This window comes from Daphnia pulex, chromosome 1, assembly GCF_021134715.1.
Source record: "Daphnia pulex isolate KAP4 chromosome 1, ASM2113471v1".
Classification (NCBI taxonomy): domain Eukaryota; kingdom Metazoa; phylum Arthropoda; class Branchiopoda; order Diplostraca; family Daphniidae; genus Daphnia; species Daphnia pulex.
Window position 1 is genome coordinate 6,725,285 of NC_060017.1, and position 20,418 is coordinate 6,745,702.

General features: G+C 41.9%; 2 protein-coding genes and 1 non-coding gene across 5 annotated transcripts in view; all 3 read right to left on the reverse strand.

The window, feature by feature from the left end:
- Positions 1-10,246, reverse strand: part of LOC124200035 (ADAMTS-like protein 4) — a 77,081-nt gene extending 66,835 nt beyond the window's left edge. The window contains exons 1-3 of one of the 3 annotated variants that reach the window (XM_046596131.1): positions 10,099-10,246; positions 9,821-9,921; positions 9,565-9,741 (exon numbers count right to left, since the gene is read on the reverse strand). The gene's annotated coding sequence lies outside the window, so the exon portion shown is untranslated. Of the gene's footprint in view, positions 1-9,564; positions 9,747-9,812; positions 9,922-10,098 lie in introns of all 3 variants that reach the window. The other 2 variants (XM_046596120.1, XM_046596124.1) reach the window with 2 other exon arrangements.
- A 242-nt stretch (positions 10,247-10,488) lies between these two features.
- LOC124200680 lies at positions 10,489-10,594 on the reverse strand. The gene has a single exon (XR_006877348.1). It is a non-coding gene; the product is annotated as a U6 spliceosomal RNA (small nuclear RNA).
- Positions 10,595-15,836: 5,242 nt separating this feature from the next.
- Positions 15,837-20,418, reverse strand: part of LOC124197697 — a 35,327-nt gene continuing 30,745 nt past the window's right edge. The window contains exon 7 of the mRNA XM_046593265.1: positions 15,837-17,074. Coding sequence (XP_046449221.1) covers positions 16,929-17,074 — 146 coding nt within the window. The 3' untranslated portion in view covers positions 15,837-16,928. The remainder of the gene's footprint in view (positions 17,075-20,418) is intronic.

Sequence of the window (20,418 nt, forward strand, 5' to 3'; positions counted from 1 at the left end):
ACAATGGCGTCACCAAGAAATCAATACGCGAGTTGATGAAAAAGAGAAAGAGAGAGAAACAAAAAAGTTGCGCATAAATATTCATGCGGCGGCGGCGGAATAATATGCTGCCGACTCTCGCGTAACGTTGCAGCCCATCCACCGAGCCGCCACCTCAACATATATCTAGCAACGCTCGCGGTTTATTACCTTGTACATATATATATACGTACACACATGCGTGTTTCCACAGCAAGGTAGCAGCACAAATATATATGTATCTAATCGTATGCTTGAATGCGCGCCGGAAATGGATTAAAGTGCCTTTTACGTGCAGTGTAATAATTGAAAAAAAATATAGAAATGAAACAAAACAAAAAACAGATTCTCTCTTGCGCTCAGGAAGGCCTCAAGTGCCATACGTAAATAATAAAAGAAGAAGATGAGAAAGAAAAAAAAGAAATTAAATTGCTACCTACCGCTTATGAGAAAGGTTTATATAGGGGGGATGGCCAACGCCCTGTAGCATGCAAATTTTTAAAAGAAGGCGAATCGACGAGTTTCCCCGCGGGCTTGTATGAAAAACAATATGCAGAGTGTGTCTTGATGATTGATGATGATGGTATGTACGGTGCAATAAACGGCACGCAATTTTCCGTTCATTGAAATTGCACACTCATTTCCCGCAACGAAAAAAATTCACTTTTATCCGGTTCGACCTTGCAGTCGTATCCGTCGGATGCAAATGTGGGTTAACGGTCTGATGCCAATTCTAGGGGATGACGCAATGAGAAAAAAAAAACAAATCGCTAAAAATTCTATCCTCTTTTCAAATCAAATAATATTTGCTCCAATTGATTTTGTCTTTCCCAGTTCAACTTCGGCGTCAAACTATCTGCCGGGGATGATGATATTGATGTTACTCCGTGTTACTCACGCCTTGGTGGAAGGCCAATATCATCGAGTTGGATTCGATTTCCCCAAAAAAAGACATTCTTCGTCATGCTTTGTGTCAAAGAAAAGACTTGATGACAAACGACAAAAGAAGACCCCTAAAGCCGCTTTAATTCCATGTTGTGTTCTATTCGTTTAGTGGGGATCGTTGGTGCACACACGATTCGTTCGACACCGCAGCGATATATGGCTCTCTCTCTCTCACCCTTGACCAAAAAACGTCGGGATAATAAAATAAATAAGAAGGACGGAAAACAAATAAATCACTATTAAAGCCCGGATCATCCGGGGAGTTGACTGGAGGGAAAAAACTATATATAAAGGGCGTATATTTCACGCTGGATTCGGGGAGCGAACATAATAAGGTTTCCCCGCGTAATCCATGCACACAGAATGAAAAATTTGGAAAAAAAAGGGAAAGGGGGAGTGTGAACACACAATTTAGGTCAACATTAGCTCAACAATTTTTCTTTTCTTTTTTTAACTTTCCTATCACTTAGGAGTCGTGTAGTTAAATACCAAATTGTTATTTGTGCGCAACTGACGTGCGTTCGAGCTTTTTTTTTGTGTTGCACATCATTTTCTTTTTTTTTTTAGTTTCCCGAAATATGTCAGTCTGAAAGATGAAGGCGAAACCATCAGAGCGCTATAATGACGTATTAACTGCATAGGCGCTGGCTGGATTCGTTCTTCTTTTTATAGAGTCTGTTGAAAAATTTAGAACACGTCAAATCTTACGTATAGCGTACCGACGGTGGCTATATAGAGGAGCAGGTACACAATATTCATGGGTGGAAACGAAAAAAAAAAGAAGCGTGATTCGGCGCCGTTTTGACTGCTGGCGCCCGACATGACTACATATTCCCCCACTAGCCTGAACATTATATCACAATAGACGGGATGTTATATTCTTTTCGACTCTTAACATTTTTTCGGCATTTTTCTTCTTAGATCTTATTTTTGTTGTAGAAAGGGAAAACAAGTTTATTAGCCGCATGAATCAACAGCCAGGGGGGAGATTTAAAAACAACTTTTATACGGAGCAGAAATAGCGTGTTTATGATGCTATCGACGTCATGCTGTGGCCGTATAATAATGGGATGAGCAACAGACTTGTCCGTATAGTTGCGACAGGTAAGTAGTACACATATTTTTTCCGTGTTATCTTATATCCCCCTGCCTGCAATATTCGCTTCCATGCTCCCTGAGTGGCATCTCAGCTCATATCGCCCATGAAACAACTCGCCGTAATGAAAGAGAAACTCGGTGAAATGAAGACCGAGCGCGGCCGACCTGTTGGAGCACAGATACAGTGTATACGGTACGCTTATTACCCAAGCAGCGCTTATGGAATGCGAGGGGATATATCAACGGCAATCATCCCAATAGTTGGAAAAAGCATTCATGTTATGCTACATATGTCACCGCACATGCGTCTAGTCGAGTGATGCCTATCTCTGTGTATACACGGCGGCGCTGGCGCGCATTCCTTTCAGCAACTCGGATATGTAGTTGTGATTGTTATCCTGGTTACACGACTGGAAACATCTGGGGCAATTAAATCATGCCCACATGACTAATTTCGCTTGAATTCCGCTTGAGGTACGCCAAAATTTCTGTTTGCCAATTAATGTTACCGAAACCTTATTTTCAAACATTTTCTCACTTCTTTATAACTGGTAGAGCCATCTAGTTGTGGTTGGATAAATTATTAGTTACTCCGACCGTAAGATGGCAGCAAGTAAGAGCGGCGCCAAATAGACCGCGGTTCCATTATATTGTTGCGGTTCTACAGCATCGATTATCTAAGAATTGCAGAGTTTCGGGACCACACGTGACTAGCCCCAGAGTTTTGGTGCATCCGACTCACGATCAAGACGTGACACATTCATTTTTCAAAATCAAAACGAGTTTATACCTGACATCCTCGATCGACTGACTTCCCTCGTCCGCTGCTGTGGCGACTGATTCGACCAAATTAGATTATCAAAAAACGGAATGTTAGTAGTAGTAGCCCTGTCATCTCTGGGGGTTGACAAATGGTTCAAGTTTTCCCATCTTTTCAGCTTCGAGTCGGAATGCGGCAACCGCTTGTATATATGTATATCGGGAGCTATAGAGGTTGTTTTCGTGTATATCCCGGCGATCGACCCGTTTGGCTTATTTTTTCGCATCAAATAAGAAAAAAGAATAAAAAGACACAACAACAACAAAAAAAAAAGAAAAATGTTTTCCTATTCGTGTCGTCTTTCTTTTATTCGTCTCTCAACTGTCCCCGTATATCCGAACACGACATTTACATATTTCAGACGCGTAGCCTGTCAATCCTTTTTCACCAATTTCACGTAGTCCTTTTACACAGGGAGAAGAGCCCGGCCCTATTTTAACATATATACGAATATCTTATATAGAGCCAGATCTTATATAGCCTAAAGCGTCGTGTTCCTTCTAAAATTCTTATCGAGCAGCAGCTGGAGAGATTTGTAGCCATCCAATTCACAGAATGGATCTAAAAATTGGAGGAAGAAAATATCGTAGCCATGTATCATCACTTCTATGCGCACGAGAAGGAAGATACAACACAAGTTGAATGCAAGATATAGTGTCAGTATAGGAAAAAAAATAGGGCAGATATTAACCGTCGTTGTATACATTCTGAATTATATCGATCGACTTCGCACGAAGAGATTTAAGTTTGTTTTTTTTTACTTCCCTTTTATACAGAATAACAATTCAATTTTGGAAAATCAGCGCATGCAGCGGCAGTGCACAAATTTTCTTTTTGCGTGTCCACATTGATTACATAAAGAGTTTGTGTGTGGAAACCTTGGCTATGTGATTAGGGATAGGCCATATTAATACCTATACTTTTGAGAAGACATGCACGCATATTTCTCGCCTACGATATAACTTTATCGGATCACTTGACGGTCTTTGCATGTTCTACATAATAGGCTGCAGTTAACAGGGTATTATAGCCCGCCCCGCCTACATTAAGTGATTTTTTTTTTATTAATCTGCTTAAGTTGAAATTTGTATCTTTGTTTAATGTCTTCAAACTGCAGACAAGGAAAAAAATTTTTGGCCGAATACCAATAATGCATATGTAAAAAACATAAGAAATCGTTGAAAACATAGGCTATAGCAAAATGCAACTTTGGTTGGACAAAAGTTTACGCGCAAATATTACAGGCATTCGAATCATAACGGAAAATACATAACTGTATTTCTAAAAACTTGCACATTGAAAAGGACGTTGGGTTCTATCGAAAGTTGTCGTGTGTCCAACGTGTCCAACTTTATCATTCCGAGCTCAGAGATTAAAGGTCGAGCTTTGGCTGTCGAATAATCATCGCATTTTGTTTCTAATTGCACAAAATAGCGGATATTACGTGCGAATGCCTCAAACTATATGTGCATAATACATGCTTTTCCCATTTAAAGTACTACGTTGGGAAATATGTTGCAGAGTATGCGGTTATGCTGTAGCCTATGCGACATATTGGTAATACCCCGAATTGTGTTGCACAACCGCGCACTCTCATCCGTACGTACCCGTGGGGGATCTTTTGATCGAGATCAAAGGCAAGTTTACATTAATCGACGGTAATTATTACGCAACCATAAGCAATTTTTCCCATCATAAATTAGTGGATCATGCAGAATGTCCGTATACGGTATACATCCTACAGTTCCATCAAGTTAAATCATTCTATGGGGATTAATTTAAACGCATGGCTGTGGTAAAGAGGCGAAGCGTGCTGGACGAGCCCGCCCCTTTATTATTCATCAGTAAGAATAATATCGGAGCGAGACGCCGACGGACGCGGTGAGTGACAAATGATAAGGTGCAGGTCTATTTTGGGACGTCAAACAGCGATCGATGCATTTGCATGACTCGTGCGTCTGTATGGGTTTATTTATCCGACAAAAGAAAAATCGAGCTGTTTCGTATTAGACTGCATAAGTTCATAAATAAATGGGCGACGATCCATTACCTGTCTTCGCAAAACTCTTAAGTCGGAGCGTGGGTTCAATAGTGAAGTGCTCATACATTAATCGCGTTCTCGAGACTTTACTTGATGGGGTATTGCGTCATGAGCACTCGACGCAGTATACGTATAACAAGTCTTGGAACACTTCACCGAGACCGGTTCCATTCAGTCTGTCAATAGCTGCGCATACTATATAGGGTTTTTCTTTTCCCCATTTTCATCACAGGAGGAGGACTTCATGTTTTATGCACAGCTGCATAAAAACCAGAATAGTGTACAAGAGCCTGCTTGATTATACTCCATAAGATTTTTGGCTCTTTTAGAAACAAACACGCGAAACACAAGTAGGCGTATGGTAGAGATTATACGCTATAGTCGGAAATGCTAACATTGATGAAAATCCTACGCAATCAAGATGGGAACGATGGAATGATGAAATATTCCAGTGTGCTATTAGCAGGAGGGCCTATCCGCCGTCTTGAGGGATTATTACAAACAAAAATAATACAACATCTATATAATATTGGTGGGGTTAAGCTGTTGGGGTATTAGGTCTACAATATAGTGAGCAGTCTTTAAATGATTCGCTTTATTGGAATAGAAAGCTTGTCAAATAAACTATATTGTATATATTTCCTATTTATTATACAAACTACTTTATTGGCGTTGTGCACAAAATATAAAGTCAACTGGAATACGGATATAAAAAAAGAAAAGTGTGAGTCGAGATTTTCGATGACACTCGTGACAGCTCCAATCGATAAAATACTATATCGAATCGGGTAAAAGAAAAAGAAACCTGGTCGTCACGCCCTCATCCTTACACTTCAACCGTTTTTTTTTCTTCTTCAATCTGAGGGTCTCCTATTTAAAATTAAGTTACAAGATCAATTTCGCTACGCGTCAATTATAGTTTAGTCCAGAGAGTGCCAACACTCGGGCGACAACCACGGTCTAGTCATGTCGCCTTTTATTAGACTACGTAACTTACCGCTCGCGCTGTGCATTATGTATTTACCTAAAAGGCGTTCCTCCCCCCCTCCCTGTTCTTGATGGCTGACGTAAATTGACCCGGCAGTTTATGACGCATAGAATTTAATAACCGAGACGCCGTCCCAACAGTCTAGACCTCCTGCTAATTTTTTTTTTACATCTTTCTTGTACAAAAAAAAACACGGACAATATTTTCTTATACAAGTTAAATGAATATAGGCTACTTATATTTCTATCGTTTCTTGACGACGGCGGCGGAAGAAAAATGTGGGAAACGGAATCCCAACTTTTCTTGTACAATGGTCAATGGGCGACGACGTCAAGCGAAATGCTATAAAGCTGCGCTTTTGATCAGCCGATTGCCATGGCCGTAACTCAAAGTGAATGGAAATCGTCCGCGCTCCCCCCTTCGAAGTTTTATTTTTTTTTATCCGTTCATTTTTTTTCTCCCGGGCCGTCTTCTCAAGGAAATCAACTTCGTTCCACCGCACAAACTGGCAATATCTGGGAACAAAACAAAACCATCAAGTCTAAAACTTAGAAGATCGAGCGCCACATACAAGCAAGCAACCGGGAGAAAGTTTGGATTCGGCTAAGTTCATTTTTTATTTAGAAAAGTATGCGCACTGTAACTTGTTTCGCGTATAGTATACGTAATACTATACGTATAGAGAATTAAATCTGCGATGGACGAGTCTAAGGAAGCCGCAGAATTTCGCGTCTATAAAACTTTAAAATAATGACATCAACGTGGTCTCATCTTAGTCTTCTTAGTATCCTGCGATGACTTTGATCTTTTCGTCGTTTGTCTTTCTCACAATCTCGTCTGCTCCAGGCCACTGAAATCAACTAATAAGTAAAGTTTTATTGACAACCACACAAAAAAAAGAGGAGAAGAGAAAAGACAGAAAGGAGAGTGGGAAGGAGAACATCATATACTCCCAAGTTCTCCGCATCTCGCTCTATGGTAATTGACATGAAAGCTTTGGTTTAGTTCAGCGATGCCAATCGGCTTTGCGCAAGAAACAAGCGAAATGCCATCACCGATCGATTTTGGGGGTTCTTTTTTTAAAACAAGGGCGAGAATTGAAAACCTTTTCGTCTCTCCTGCCACCCTTTGTATTAGAGGCCTAGTTTCCCCCTGTAATTCTTATGGATGCGATGGTGGTGTATGTAGCGCGCAGCGCGCTGTTCCCTCTTCGATTCGGAAACACTACCGTTCGCTACCGTTATTAATGGCATTGCGTAGGTTATCCAGGACGACTTGCAAAGTCACTTGTTTGCATACATCCATTTCCCTTTACCATCGATCCGAGGTCGCAGTAGAATTATTCGGCGTTCTCAAAAAGCCAGACAGATAGCGATCGAAAAAAGAGCTCGCACAAGAAAAGAACTACCTCATTCGATTCACGGGTTACGTATATACCGCACTATACTTACGTAGTACATCGTACTATTTATATGTAAATAAAAATGTAGCACCGAGCCGTGGAGAAATAAGGAAGAAAAACTTGCATAGGATTTCGCATCTTTTGTTACTGGACGGGACGGAGAAAATTCTTGTGTCCATGTTGCATCCAAATAGACACGCAGCTATATATGTATGTGCGCCTAACGTATCGATTCCAGGGGGAAAAAATAAAATAAAAAGTTGCGCAACAACGGAACGGAATTTCCTATTTTTCTGGACGTCCAATTTCATAAATTTATCTCTTCTTTATATACAGTATAATTGGTGGACTTTTCGGGGAAAAAATTTTTGTTGTCGACGTTGACATTTAAATTACGCATTCCACCCAGGACCTAAGAGGCCCGTTTCAAAGTGATGAGATGCTCGGAACGGAGACATCGTTTATAATGTGAAATAGACTCCGTTTGTATTCGAGGAGAGCCGAGATTCAACAAAAAGAATATTCAAATAAATAAAACTAACAACAAGGAGAGCGAGAGTCTTCTCGGTTCTCATTCCATGCAAAATAAGTAATATCCGAGAAAAAAAAAAGAAATCGAAGTTAACTAATTCGTTATGTTGTTTGCATAGTCAGAAAGAGAAGAAAAAAACCGTCCCCCGCCTGATATTTAATGGGTTATTTGAAATTGGACGAACCACTGACGCTTACGTTGATGTTAGCATCAAATATTCTGAAATATTCGTGATGGCTCTCAAAAGCGGAGAGAGCTGCGCCCTCCAAACGGCAGAGATATTGGCTGGAAGGCCGGAATAAAAAGTCGGAATCAATGCGAGAGAAGAATATCAATCCGTTTTCATCTCTTAATCATTTCCCCATGTAAAATTGTATGTCAATTCAAGTCTGCGCATCTTTATTCTCCGCTGCTCGCGTGTGCGGTTTATTGGGAAGAATTGTTCCTTGATTTGGTTACGTTTGCCGTGTTACACGTTTCGAGATTGCCGCTGTCGCCAAGTCACATCTTTTTTTTCTGGAACGAGGATTTGGGGAAAGAAAAAAAGTCGACTCCAATACTCGGAAATGTACAGGATTATGCATAGATTTCGAGAATGGGAACAAGAAAATTCTTTCCAAGTCGATGGTCCCATTCACCAAATTGAAACGCTTCCCGCATCGGGAAAAGAATATGGGAATTTTATACCATCGACATATATCGGAACACAAGAGAACAACAAAGCAATCAGGAAGACGAAAGACGTGAAGCAAAAGGCAATCGGAAGTATCGCCATCCATTTCCTTCCGATTCGTTTTTCGTGTACGCCAATTGGAACTTGATAGATTATGCGCTTGTGTGTATAATGCAAGCTCCAAACTCATTTAGATTTGAAATGGGTTAGATCGAATTGCACAAATTTTGATCCAGTTTCAAAGTAGGCCCACATATCCCTCGCCCTATATTCTAGCCCATCGGAAAAGAAAGGAAAAAAAAAAGAAAAAATTAATATCCAACTTTACTTCTTTAGTTCCCATTATTTTTATTTTATGGGGATTTAGTCCTTTTTGGTCTTCCTTCATCCGCTTCCATGCCGAGTTACATCAAACTTCATAATGTATCGGAAGATAGACGAGCCCAGCTCAAAACCCTTCCGCTGTTCTTGTACGGGAAAAAAAGAGAGAAAAACCCCGAGACCAATCAATGAAAAATAGCAAAGAGTCCAACGACCGTCGTGGCCTCTCTTTTTTATCTACTCCACGCGCGGCTTTTATGTTCGGTGGATCTACGCCTATGTGTACACGTTGCCATAGCTCAAAATCGATGACAGAGACGAATAGCGGGGTCGGGGTTTCCGAATCGACTCGGTGCGACTTAGAATGCACACAGAATTTCCCATTGCCCACGTGATCTTTCGTCTTCTATAACCCCATCCGCCCACTTCCAAACGCTTTGTGGTATTGTTGATATTAAATAACGAGGAGGTACCGGTGTGGAGGCAGGTCCCTGAATTCGATTGTTTAACCCACAGACAAAGCTGTGCGGTACAAAACCGGGCCTGATCTGCAGTCGTTCTTCAAATGAGTTATTAACGAACCCTGACTGAGTCAACAAAAACAGCAATGGAGAAAACAGTAACAGTCAACGGCATAGCTGGAATAATCGTACTCCGTACTATGTCACGATTCATAATCAACGTCATCAAATAGTCAGAAAGGACGAATATGTTCACTTTTCCTACCTTTAAGCCTGGGAAATCCGGCCAGGCATCCACAAGTGCTCCATCCGCAGAAAAGTTGAATACGCCAAGCAGGATAAGAAAAAAGGGGGTCCTCGTGAATACACCCACACTCACATGGGTGTACACAAGGACATAGGATATTTAAAGAGAGGGGAATTTCTCCAATCAAACAGGATGCTGTTCTAAAGTAAAAGTTTAAAAATGGGTTACGAAAAATATTTACAATAAATTAACAAAAATCATTTTACATTTTTACCCAAGCGATGATGCTGAGATTGTTGCAGATGACAGGGCAACACCAGCACAAGCAAAGCTGGTAGATGTTGTAGTTATAATGGCTGGATCCAGGCCTAAAATCTGCACAAAGGAAAAGGTTACAATCAGTGCAAACAAATTGCCATGCATCGACAGGGGGCTTGCTAGTCAGGAACTTACATTTTACACATTCGGGGTTTTCACAAACAGGTTTAACTTTGCCATTTAAGCTCCCATAATTGTACTATTTGTATTTTTACTTGTCTTAGTTATATTTACCTGTAAAACAGCATGGAGTGTGTATTACGCGACCAGAGTTGACACGACAATCGACAACCACAATTCTGTACTTTTATACTTTGAAACTTCTAATAAAACGAAGCAGACGACACTCATCTTCTAATTAGCAATTGCTTTTTAAGATATCGATAGAAATAAAAAATCGACCAATTATTTTAGGATAGTCAATCTAAAATAAAAATAGCTGTTGTCGCTTGATTTAATTTGTTTTGCAAATTGTTTACGTTTTTTTATATTTACGAATGTATAGTATAGTTTACGAATTTTAAGATAAGCCTCTGCGGCACCGGGAAGCGTCGGACGGCGAATCTTTTGCAATAAATTTGTTGGCAACTCACTCACGAATATTTATTAATGCAAAATTTCACAAAAAATGTGGAACGCTTCACGATTTTGCGTGTCATCCTTGCGCAGGGGCCATGCTAATCTTCTCTGTATCGTTCCAATTTTAGTATATGTATTCCGTATGGAATACATCTATATGAAGTCCAATCACGGTATTTATACCAATCCACGCCGCCCAAATCATGAGTGGTGTTTTTGTTAAATTAAAAAATTTCTATTTGTGAAAACTATACACCCAATCGGAAATCAGTTTAAATGGCCATGTAGCCCTTTAAAATATTGTTAAAGTTCATTTGTTGGTTGGTTAGAATTTCTTTTAGGCTTTACACGAACTGCATTAAAGTCAATTCAGTGTAGTTCAAATAGGCGACGTGCGGCGCCATCCTGTCTATGGCGCTACCCCTCCTCATACGTATAGGAGGAGTGTACAGGTACAGCCTACTCATAGGGTGTAGATTCTAGTGGGGGTTGGGTGAGGGTGGGATCTGGTGCGGTCCTTGACACAGTAATGATTGGCGCAGGGTATTGTCAGGTAAAGGTAATATTGTGCAAGCGTAAAAAAAAGTTAGAGGATAAACAACAAACTTGTGGCACCAATTTTTTTAGTTTGTCTAAACACTGTCAAATAAAAAGTTGATTTAAAAATATTTATAATCGCCAACCGTTTGCAATCTTGTGCCGCAACATGTGCGTGTTAACAATTGTTAAAACACGTATCCGCACAAAAATCTGCTCCGACTTATAAGAAAACATATTTTTCCGAATTCGCATCAGAATGTAAAATAAAGCGAAACCCAAAAGTCCCTGACCTTCTTTCTTGGAACTTGTCTTGTTTTTATTGTCTTGAACATTTGTTTCCATCACTATTTAGTGTGTGTGTGTCACATTACAGTGTACACCACATTTTTGTAATTTTATTTGTTAACTGCTATTTTTCGCGCAGCCCCGAACGTTTCCAAAAAGTGAGCGTTCCGTTTTCTTTGCAATCTTAAACTTCGTCTAATCTTCTTTGAAACTTTTGAACAAATCGAAAGCAGACGACATTAATCTTCTACTATTGTATTAGCCCTCTTTAAGTAATCGGTATAAACCATTAAAAAGAAATCCCTCCCCTAAATCCAAACCGTTAAAAAACGATAAAACCGGATAAAACTGATCGTGATTATTTCGTTACTTAAAGTTTGTCTCAACAAGTTACATTGAACCCCAGTCAACCTAAACTCTCAAAATCTACCACCTTCAAGATAAAAGTATAGAAATTTGCTCGAAACCCGCAGATGATTATTATTTTAGACCGAAACCATCCCAATAAGACCCCAATAAGACCCCAATAAGACCCCAATAAGACCCTTGCCAGGACCCTCTAGGAGGCCGAGAGGGAATAACAGTTCTTTCCGAGCGGTGTATAGCTAACCACCGTATACGAAACAACAACAACTGGGGTGGCGCTGAATGGTTTTTATCAATCAGTTAACAGACAAGAAGGATCTATTATATGGGGACGGCTGCTGTGTGAAAAAGGGGATGTCGTTTCCTCATAGGAAAAGTCACAGTAGCAGTATAGGGCAATAATTAATCTCAGAGGATATACGGGTATCAGCGATAAGGGAACAAAGATGGATGAGTTGCTGGGGGGGGGGAGGCTATGACAGTGTTCTCTGTATATTTATATTTATATATAATACTGTCTCAGGGATATCTGAATATCCGCTTATCCAAAAGACCAAACGTCAAGAAAGAAGCCGAAATGATTTTTCAACTTTTTTTTCCGTCGGTTTTGAAATTGCCAACTGTTTGTATTTTATTTTGTGTTCGCCTATTTTTTATTTTCATGTCCCCCCCCCCCCTTTTCACGATTTATTACTTTGTGCTACACACATTTCGCTAGAAATACTTTTGGGAATATGAAGTGGCCGGCCGCTAAGTTGCGACGCCGCGCATCTCACACGACTGCGAATGAGGCGCTCGTGGGGGCGGGCGGCCTGTTGTGGGTGCCCACGGAGACGAGGCAAGAGTTTTCAATTCCCTTTCATCTTTTGATATTAGGAAGGCATGCACTCCTTTACGCAAGTTGATAGCATTAAGCGCCAGAGAGGCACAAGGGAAAGAAAAGCGGAGCAAAAAAAAAACCAAGTTCTCTCGTCCCCGCCGCAAAATAAAATGACGGAGCTAGAATATGTAATAGGTTGCTCAACACTACACTATATACTATGAGAGAACCAACCCCACGAAGAAAAGGCAAAAACTCTATCGAGAAAGTGCATGTGTGTGAATACTATATATAGTGCGGGCGTCGGTTGGATTGTATCTTTTACGTAATATACACTTGGCGTCGACATCATCTTATAGATGACTATAGTGCATCACGATATTGGACAGCAGAAGAAGATTCTCAGTAGATGCACATATCCTATCATTTGAAATATAGTTTTATGTAATATGGCCGTGTCACACTATAGTAGGAAATGTATTTTGCAAACAGAGCAGGCCGCCTTTCGTTCCCAGTCAAATAAAATACAAGTTACGCCGAGCTGTGTCTGTATACTAGTAAACTCCGCGGTGGTGGCTCTCTTTGCTGCTCACTATCTCTAATAGCTTTGGTAGCAGCAGCAGTGGCGGGCTCTGTTAGGTATTCAACTTTTCGGGTGTGGTCAGGATTATAGTAGCCAAAAGGAGCGCATCAGTGTCTATACAGGCAACGTTCGTTCACAATTGTAGATCAGCGGGCGACTCGTGCATGACCTTTAGCATGTGCCCCCCCCCCCATATTGTTATAGCAGTGGCGTTCGTCTTCGTGCACGGCGTACACCAGTAGTAGTAGCGAATTTCCTTCCGCCTAGTCGCCTCACAATCCAAAGATGAAACTCAGGGCCCTCCCCTTTTGCTCTTAGAGTGGCTGTTGTTGTTTCTTGTAATAGTGCTTTTATAATGCATGGCGTGCCCGCTCAACTTGGCGGGCCAGCAGCAGCAGCATCAGCACATAATAGACACAGCCCTATATTGACGGGTAGGTACTCTACTACAACACTCGAATAGGTAGGAGTGGTAGTACTGACGATATCTATTTTCTACTCGTCGCGTATACTATCCGGAGTAGTAGTAGATATCCCGATTTATTGCACTTAGGAGATTGCCAAGGAGTGAACTCATTAGCCGAAAAGGCAACAGCAGACTGCTGCTTTGGCAAATACACATTCGAACATAGGACATTCTAATTTCTTAGTTCACCCGACCCACCCTTCAGTTCAATATGTGACTATATAGTGTACACCGTATACAAACAAGACAGTGTGTGTGTGTGTGTTTGCACCCTTTGTGTTTTCTAGACGTTTCGTCGGATGTGATGGCACACGACAAATAACCAAGTAGTCGTACTTATATACAGTAGTTCATTATGACTCTGAATTATAGTCTATGCCAACCAACGTAGAGTTTGAGTCGTTCGCACTCTCTCTTGAGAGAAGAAGAAGAACCCCCATTTACGTAGCGAGGAATAATTCATACAGCAGCAGTATATTTATCGTGTAGGAGAGAATCACTAGATGAATTTATGTATGTATAAGGGGGAGGGGAGGGAGGGAGGATGAATATTACGAGGACAGCGTCGAGGGGGGGACCAGCAGTATATGAGAGAGAAAGGGTGGAAACGAGATCTGATGAGGGGGAAAGAAAAATGTTATCGACGGGAACGCAAAGAAACACGCACATAGGAGCCAAACATAACACAACGTAACATAACTACATGTTGAATTGTGATTAGTTCAATCAAGAGCGACAGGCGTCGTCATTGCCGTAACAAGGAGAGATGAGGGTGATGTGAGTGGGAGAGAGAGAGAGAGAGAGAGGTACAGTACTGCACAGTAGATATAGAAGAAAGTGTGATGATGATGGACGACACATGGCGTCGTTTACACGGACTGCCGAACACGAACGTGCTGGTGTCGCCTCGGAGAACACGGAGAGAGAGAGATGGTCGGAGCTTCGCAAAGGTTTAGGAGGAGAGCCGATGGGAAAAGCGATTCGTCCGGAATACGTAAAAAAAAAGAAAAAAATCAAATGGAATCGATGTGCATCCGTCAGAATTTGTGAAGATTTTTCCTCCTCTTGTATGAAAAAAAGAAAAAAAAATACACGGAGAAAAACCCGTGTGAATCGTTTTCGCAATGCATACACACACACACGCACACACACAGATGGAATAAAATGCCGAATGAGAACAGCAAAAGAGTACCAGCGGTGGATCGGGAGCGGCGGGAGATATCAAGCAAGAGTTATACATGGAGCAGCTATCGCCTTTTTGGTGTGTGTGTGTGTTTCCTTTTCTTCTTTATTTTTATTTTATTTTTTTTTTTCTCGCCGAGTCATCCAATCGACATGGTTAAAGTTATGCGATGGCGACGATAGAGAAGAAGACGACGCAACTAATGGAATACAATATCGATCGGAGGTGGAAATACAAGCAGGAACCAAATGATATGGGATCGGAAGAGCAAAGCAGAGCAGCATGGGTGTGTCTTTGAGAAAAGAAGAGAATGAAGGAGAGAACAAAAAATAAAAAAAAAATCGGATGAGAGACAGCGAAGAGAGAAAGAAAGAGAGTTCAAAAGAAGGTTAATAGTAACGGGAGGCGTGGGCAATGTCAACAAATTCCGATGGCCTTCTATATAGTGTCCCCCCCGACATATATATAGAAAAGGAGCTGATGGGCGAGCCGGAATAGGACAATATTACCCCCGGAAGAAAAAAAGAAAAGAAGGAAAAGCAGCAAGCTAGAGCTCTATACTGCGGAAGCAGAGAGTAGCTCTCCCACTGAGTTATTTGCTCTTCTTCTCCTTTGCAGCCCTCGAACAGAGCAAGTCGCAGACGCGTGCAGTACACACACACACATAGATGCCTAGGTACCTACTAGACATCCAGCAGCTCCCTAATGTTCTTTTGGCTCCCGTTTTCCCCCTTTAGATATCCTCGGTGTAGTAGTAGTAGTCCATCTCTTTTGCCCGCTGCCTTTATTGTCTCTCGACTGTCTGTCCTATAGATCTGGATCCTCCTCTGGATTCCAACTTCCCGGAGATGACACAACCGTGTCTCCTCCTCGAGACATGGCTTTGTCATTTTGCCAGCAGAGCTCCAATCCAGCGCGGAGGGGGAGAACTGGGAACCGGACCCCATCCATTTACTCCGCATCAACCTCCTTCAACTTTTTTCTTTTCTTTTTCTTTTCTTTTCTTTAAGACTTTTTGGCTTGAACCAACACCCACCCCTTACCTCCCACTCCCGCATCCACCCGCTGTTCCGCCGACACTCCCGCCACCCCAATAGCCAACCCGCCGTGTGTCTAGGTCTCTATACAATATTGCCGAAAGAGTGGAAAATGGGTTTTGTCGGCGTATATAGACAGACAGACACACACACACACGTATACACAGTATATATGCACACACACTTAGAGTCGGACGAGGAGGATCAGATCGGCGCGTTTCTATCAACAGAATAAGAAGCATATGGCGGATATAATAATATGAAGCCAGCACAAAAAGAGGAAGGCAAACCGAGGGAGGGAGAGAGAGAGAGAGAGAAGAGGGTGTGAAAAGACAACAATAGGAAACAGAAACGATGGAACTATAGCTGTGCTGCTGTTCGGCGAAAAAGAGCAATAACACTGTTCTCTCTTCTGTTGTACACTCGAGAGAACTAAACAGGGCGCGCCAAAGTATGAGAGAAACAAAACAGAAAAACTCTGGGCAAATAGAGAAATATAATACACAACCAGCACAGAGGAAAATAACTAGATGATCTCACACAAATCTGACATGCATATGGATGATTTTGTCGCTTTTTCTTTTCAATACGAATTTCGTGTAAAATAGGGGGCTGTCAAATCAATTACATTTTTTTTTTGTTTTCTTTTGTTTCTGGAATGTTAATAAATATTCACATGCGATACAGCGAAAATGTTGTATAGTTTATCCTTTGTTTAAAAAATCTTTTCCCGGTTGACGCAATAATATAAGAACGTGTCATGCGATCCAGCGGGTTCAGGTTCCATTTTTTTCCATCGGGAGAAAAAAATCGCAAGTTGGGAGGGAAAAGGGGCATCAATGGTGGGGAAACAATGTTGTATCATATCATCATCAGTAATTGTTTTTATGTACATACACACATGAACGGATTTAATAGTCGTGATTTTCAATCGAGATTCGGGGTATATAGCAGAAAATCAGACGGAATGCGTCATCGACTAGCAACACAATCTTTCGACGGCCTCTTTCGTCATCTACAATTTTCGGGTGAGTGAAAAATAGTGAGTATACAAGTCCACATCGGATGGGCACACGCAGCAGCACTCACGCGGAACACTCACGCTAACACAACCAACGAGGAGGAACGCATCAGGGATGAACGAGAAAAATCTTGTCAGTTTCTGCTGCTGGCGTTCACTGTGTACCGATGGCCGGCCGTCGATCTTACGTGACCCCGTAGATGAAGGACCAGATATTTCTTTGAGCCTTAACGTTGGCCGCCACTGCCATGGCAACGGAGAAGAAGAACAGCGCCGCCGAACTCAGTTGCCGGGCACTGCATCCATGTTGCATGGCTGCCGGCGATTCACCTGAATAAAGGTCAACATCAAAAATATATTTCTCGCCTTGCCAATAGGTGACGTCAAATTATGCAACAGCTCACTGAATTACGGACGGACATGACGGCGCTAACTTAACAGCCCCTTCACTCAACACACGCGTACTCCTATAATTCACGATGTTACATATTTAAGGAATCCGGTGAGTTCGATAACGGACAACAGTCCTTGCAGTGACAACCGTCTAAATACCGTTGGTAACCATGGCAACAACTACTAAAGTTGTTGACTCGGCCGACCAGAAAATTGGTGCACGACGAAAGGCACCAGTGTTGTGCCACTTTGGACAATTACGACTCCCCAAAGTCCCTGGCCAAACTCGCGTAATCTGAAATTCACTACTCTGCTAAACTGCATCAGACATAACATCAGAGCAAACACAGACAAGACGAGCTCGTCTTTGATGGCCTCGATATTTCGTTCTATGCGCACTTAATTACGGCCGAATTTCCGGTCAAAATATGAAGACGGGCGGCTTAGACCCGGAATCACGCAAGGCAGGGCAGCCAAAATGCCGTGGGCATGAGCAAGTCTAGCAAATTGTCATTCGTGCGGATAGTTACGTATAAATCTCGACATACAGGAGGACGAGAGAAGCGAAGGTAATTCTGCTGATTACGGAATTAGCTCATCCTGGCGATGCTGCGCACAGGTAAAAAAAAATCCTGGTCAAATTCGAGGTAGTACACATCTATGGAACATCCTAGACGTTCCAAGTTTAAACGCTGCAAATCCCCAGCTGAGAACGCTGCTGGCTTCTGACGCGGAAGTGAACAGAATTTGATACTGAAAAGTTGCCGTTTTATGCACATTTGACTCGTTTAGCTGGCGCGTGAGCGCCTCGGCTGTACATACGCAGTTGAAGACTACTACCTGATGAATAAGAAATCGATACGTCTGCTGTGTGCATGATTGAAAAGCTAAAAATATTTAATAAAAATTAGAGCAAAAATGAAAAAGTAGATAATTCGTATGGCTTCCGCCAAATTGCGCAGGATCTCACGCGCAACCGAGCAACAATCTCTTCTTTTGAAACTATGGGCTTCATTAAAGGTTAATGAATAAGACATTTTAAAAACAAAAAAATTGTCGCAATTATTTGAGGTGGCTCAAGCGGAAGGGTTTCAACGCGGGGATCAAGTTCGACTGAGCGATTCCAAAGAAAATGCGGTCGTACACGGGAGCGGAAAAAGGACACACACGCGCGCGCTGTCATATGCAAAGCGTGGCAGAATCTAATCCTCTTATTTATAGCTCTTCTTGATTTGTCAGCGATTTGTCTGGATTTGTTAAATGGCTATTACGTGGCAACAAAATGGGAAAAAAACAATGTGGCTGGTTAAACTCGTGCGATCCTAATAGATTTGATTTCTGTATAGAACAAATATAAGCGCTATCCGATTTCTCGACCACTCTCCTTGGATATGTCTTGTGACCCTGCATTGACATTTGATTGGTGATGGGGCGAGGAGTTGCTATTGTTTTTGTCTGTAAAAGGCTGGTGCTCCCGTTTGCCCGGCAGCACTAAACTGAATATCACGATATTGATGTGATGTAAAAGGCTATGAAACATTAAGATGGAAGGAGGAAAAGCCCGAGACTGCTGGGGACTCTCTTTGTCACCGCTTTCCCATTATGCAAGGGCCTCATAATGCCAGGACCATTCTCGGTGCAGAATGTATAGCGATCTAAATTCAAACCGACGGTGGACGTCATCGGGGAGCGGGACCACGTCACAATAGTTTGGCTTCTAATCAGCAGAGTCTCACCACTAGACGGGCAGTGAAAGGGGCCGAGCAGGGGATTCACTGAGCTGAAAATTAATTAAATTCTGAGCTGTATATGAGAGAGAGAGAGAGAGAAAGGTCGAAAGCAAAGCTCGCATTCGATGGCAATGATGAACCATTGATGAGAACCACAGAAAGACTTTTTTGTTATTCTAAAAAAAAAAAAAGTATTGCTGTATAGTTGTGGTGTATACGACGCAATTCATGCGGGAATGGACTTGGCGACTTTGCTGGATGAGATATTCGCAAATAGTGGGCGGTTATATGGGACGAGAGCCAACCAATCTGAGGTGGATTGAGCAACATGTTTCGTAGGTACCGGTTCTATTGATCTTGGATATTAGATTATTTGCTTTATACCTCTATATTGCTGATTGGCGAGTGCTCGAGACGCAGTGTTACGCTCTTATAATCCACTGCAGCACGCGCAAATATTACTTCACCATGTGCACAGTCGTGGTGATATATGAGCAAGGAAAATTGGGTTATTCTTGGAACGCAACGAGTACCGGCAGCTGTAAATGACTCGTTTCTTATCTATCCCAGTGTGTTCCCATCAGCTACCAAGGGCGACCATGCTGCACCAGAACGGCATCTCATCATATAAACAAATAAATTACATGTACGCCGAGAAGTCTAAACAAACAGGGGAGCTATAGATGTTGCATTTGGCTGTGTTACATAATTTCCTGAGGCAGCTTTCTCGGGATGTGTCACCAGTGAGGCTACTTTGATTTACTAGCCAGTCGGATTGAATTGAAATGGATGAGAGTTTGTGTTTATGCGACAGTTTCAATCGACGAGGAAATTATATTCAGCCCCCAACCCCCTTCCTTCAACGACCGGCTCCAAACAAAATAATTCCACCCTCAAGCCCACCTCTCCTCCCGTACAGTTAAAGATAATCAAAGCAGTTTCAGATTTCCAGGATTTTCTCTTGCGTGTATGTACAAGTTCCCTATTCATCTTGGGCGCTGGCGTTTTTATTTATTCGGCGAGCAGTAGACTGTATCGGCTGCATAAATCGTGGCCGAATGAGACAAACGCACACAAGACTGACAAGACAAAAACTCAATTACTCGAATGTATAGACGAGGCCATCGCGACGAACGAAATCGACAAGAAAGAGTGGTTCTTTTTATTCCGGTCTCGACTCGACTCGTCTTCTGCTATTAAGCATACAAAGGAGCTCAGCAGCTCAGCAACTAACTTTATTGCCACACACTAGTTTTTTAGTGTCCAAAAAGATAAACGTCAAGAAAGTCTGAGACAGGGGAAATCCCCCACCCACTCCCCATCAAAACTGCAGCAGCAGCAGCAATACAGGAGGGGAATTCCAATAAAAGTATGGCTGATCAAATTGAACAAGGCGGTCTTTTTTTTTTCCTATTTTTCGTCTGCCTGTTTCATGTTCGCTTTTGATTTATCAAAGTATCGCTTGATGACTGGGTCCGACCGACAACCCGCCCACATTTATATCGACTTTTTTATTTTTAGACTACCCTTCAATTGGGCGCGGTTATTTGC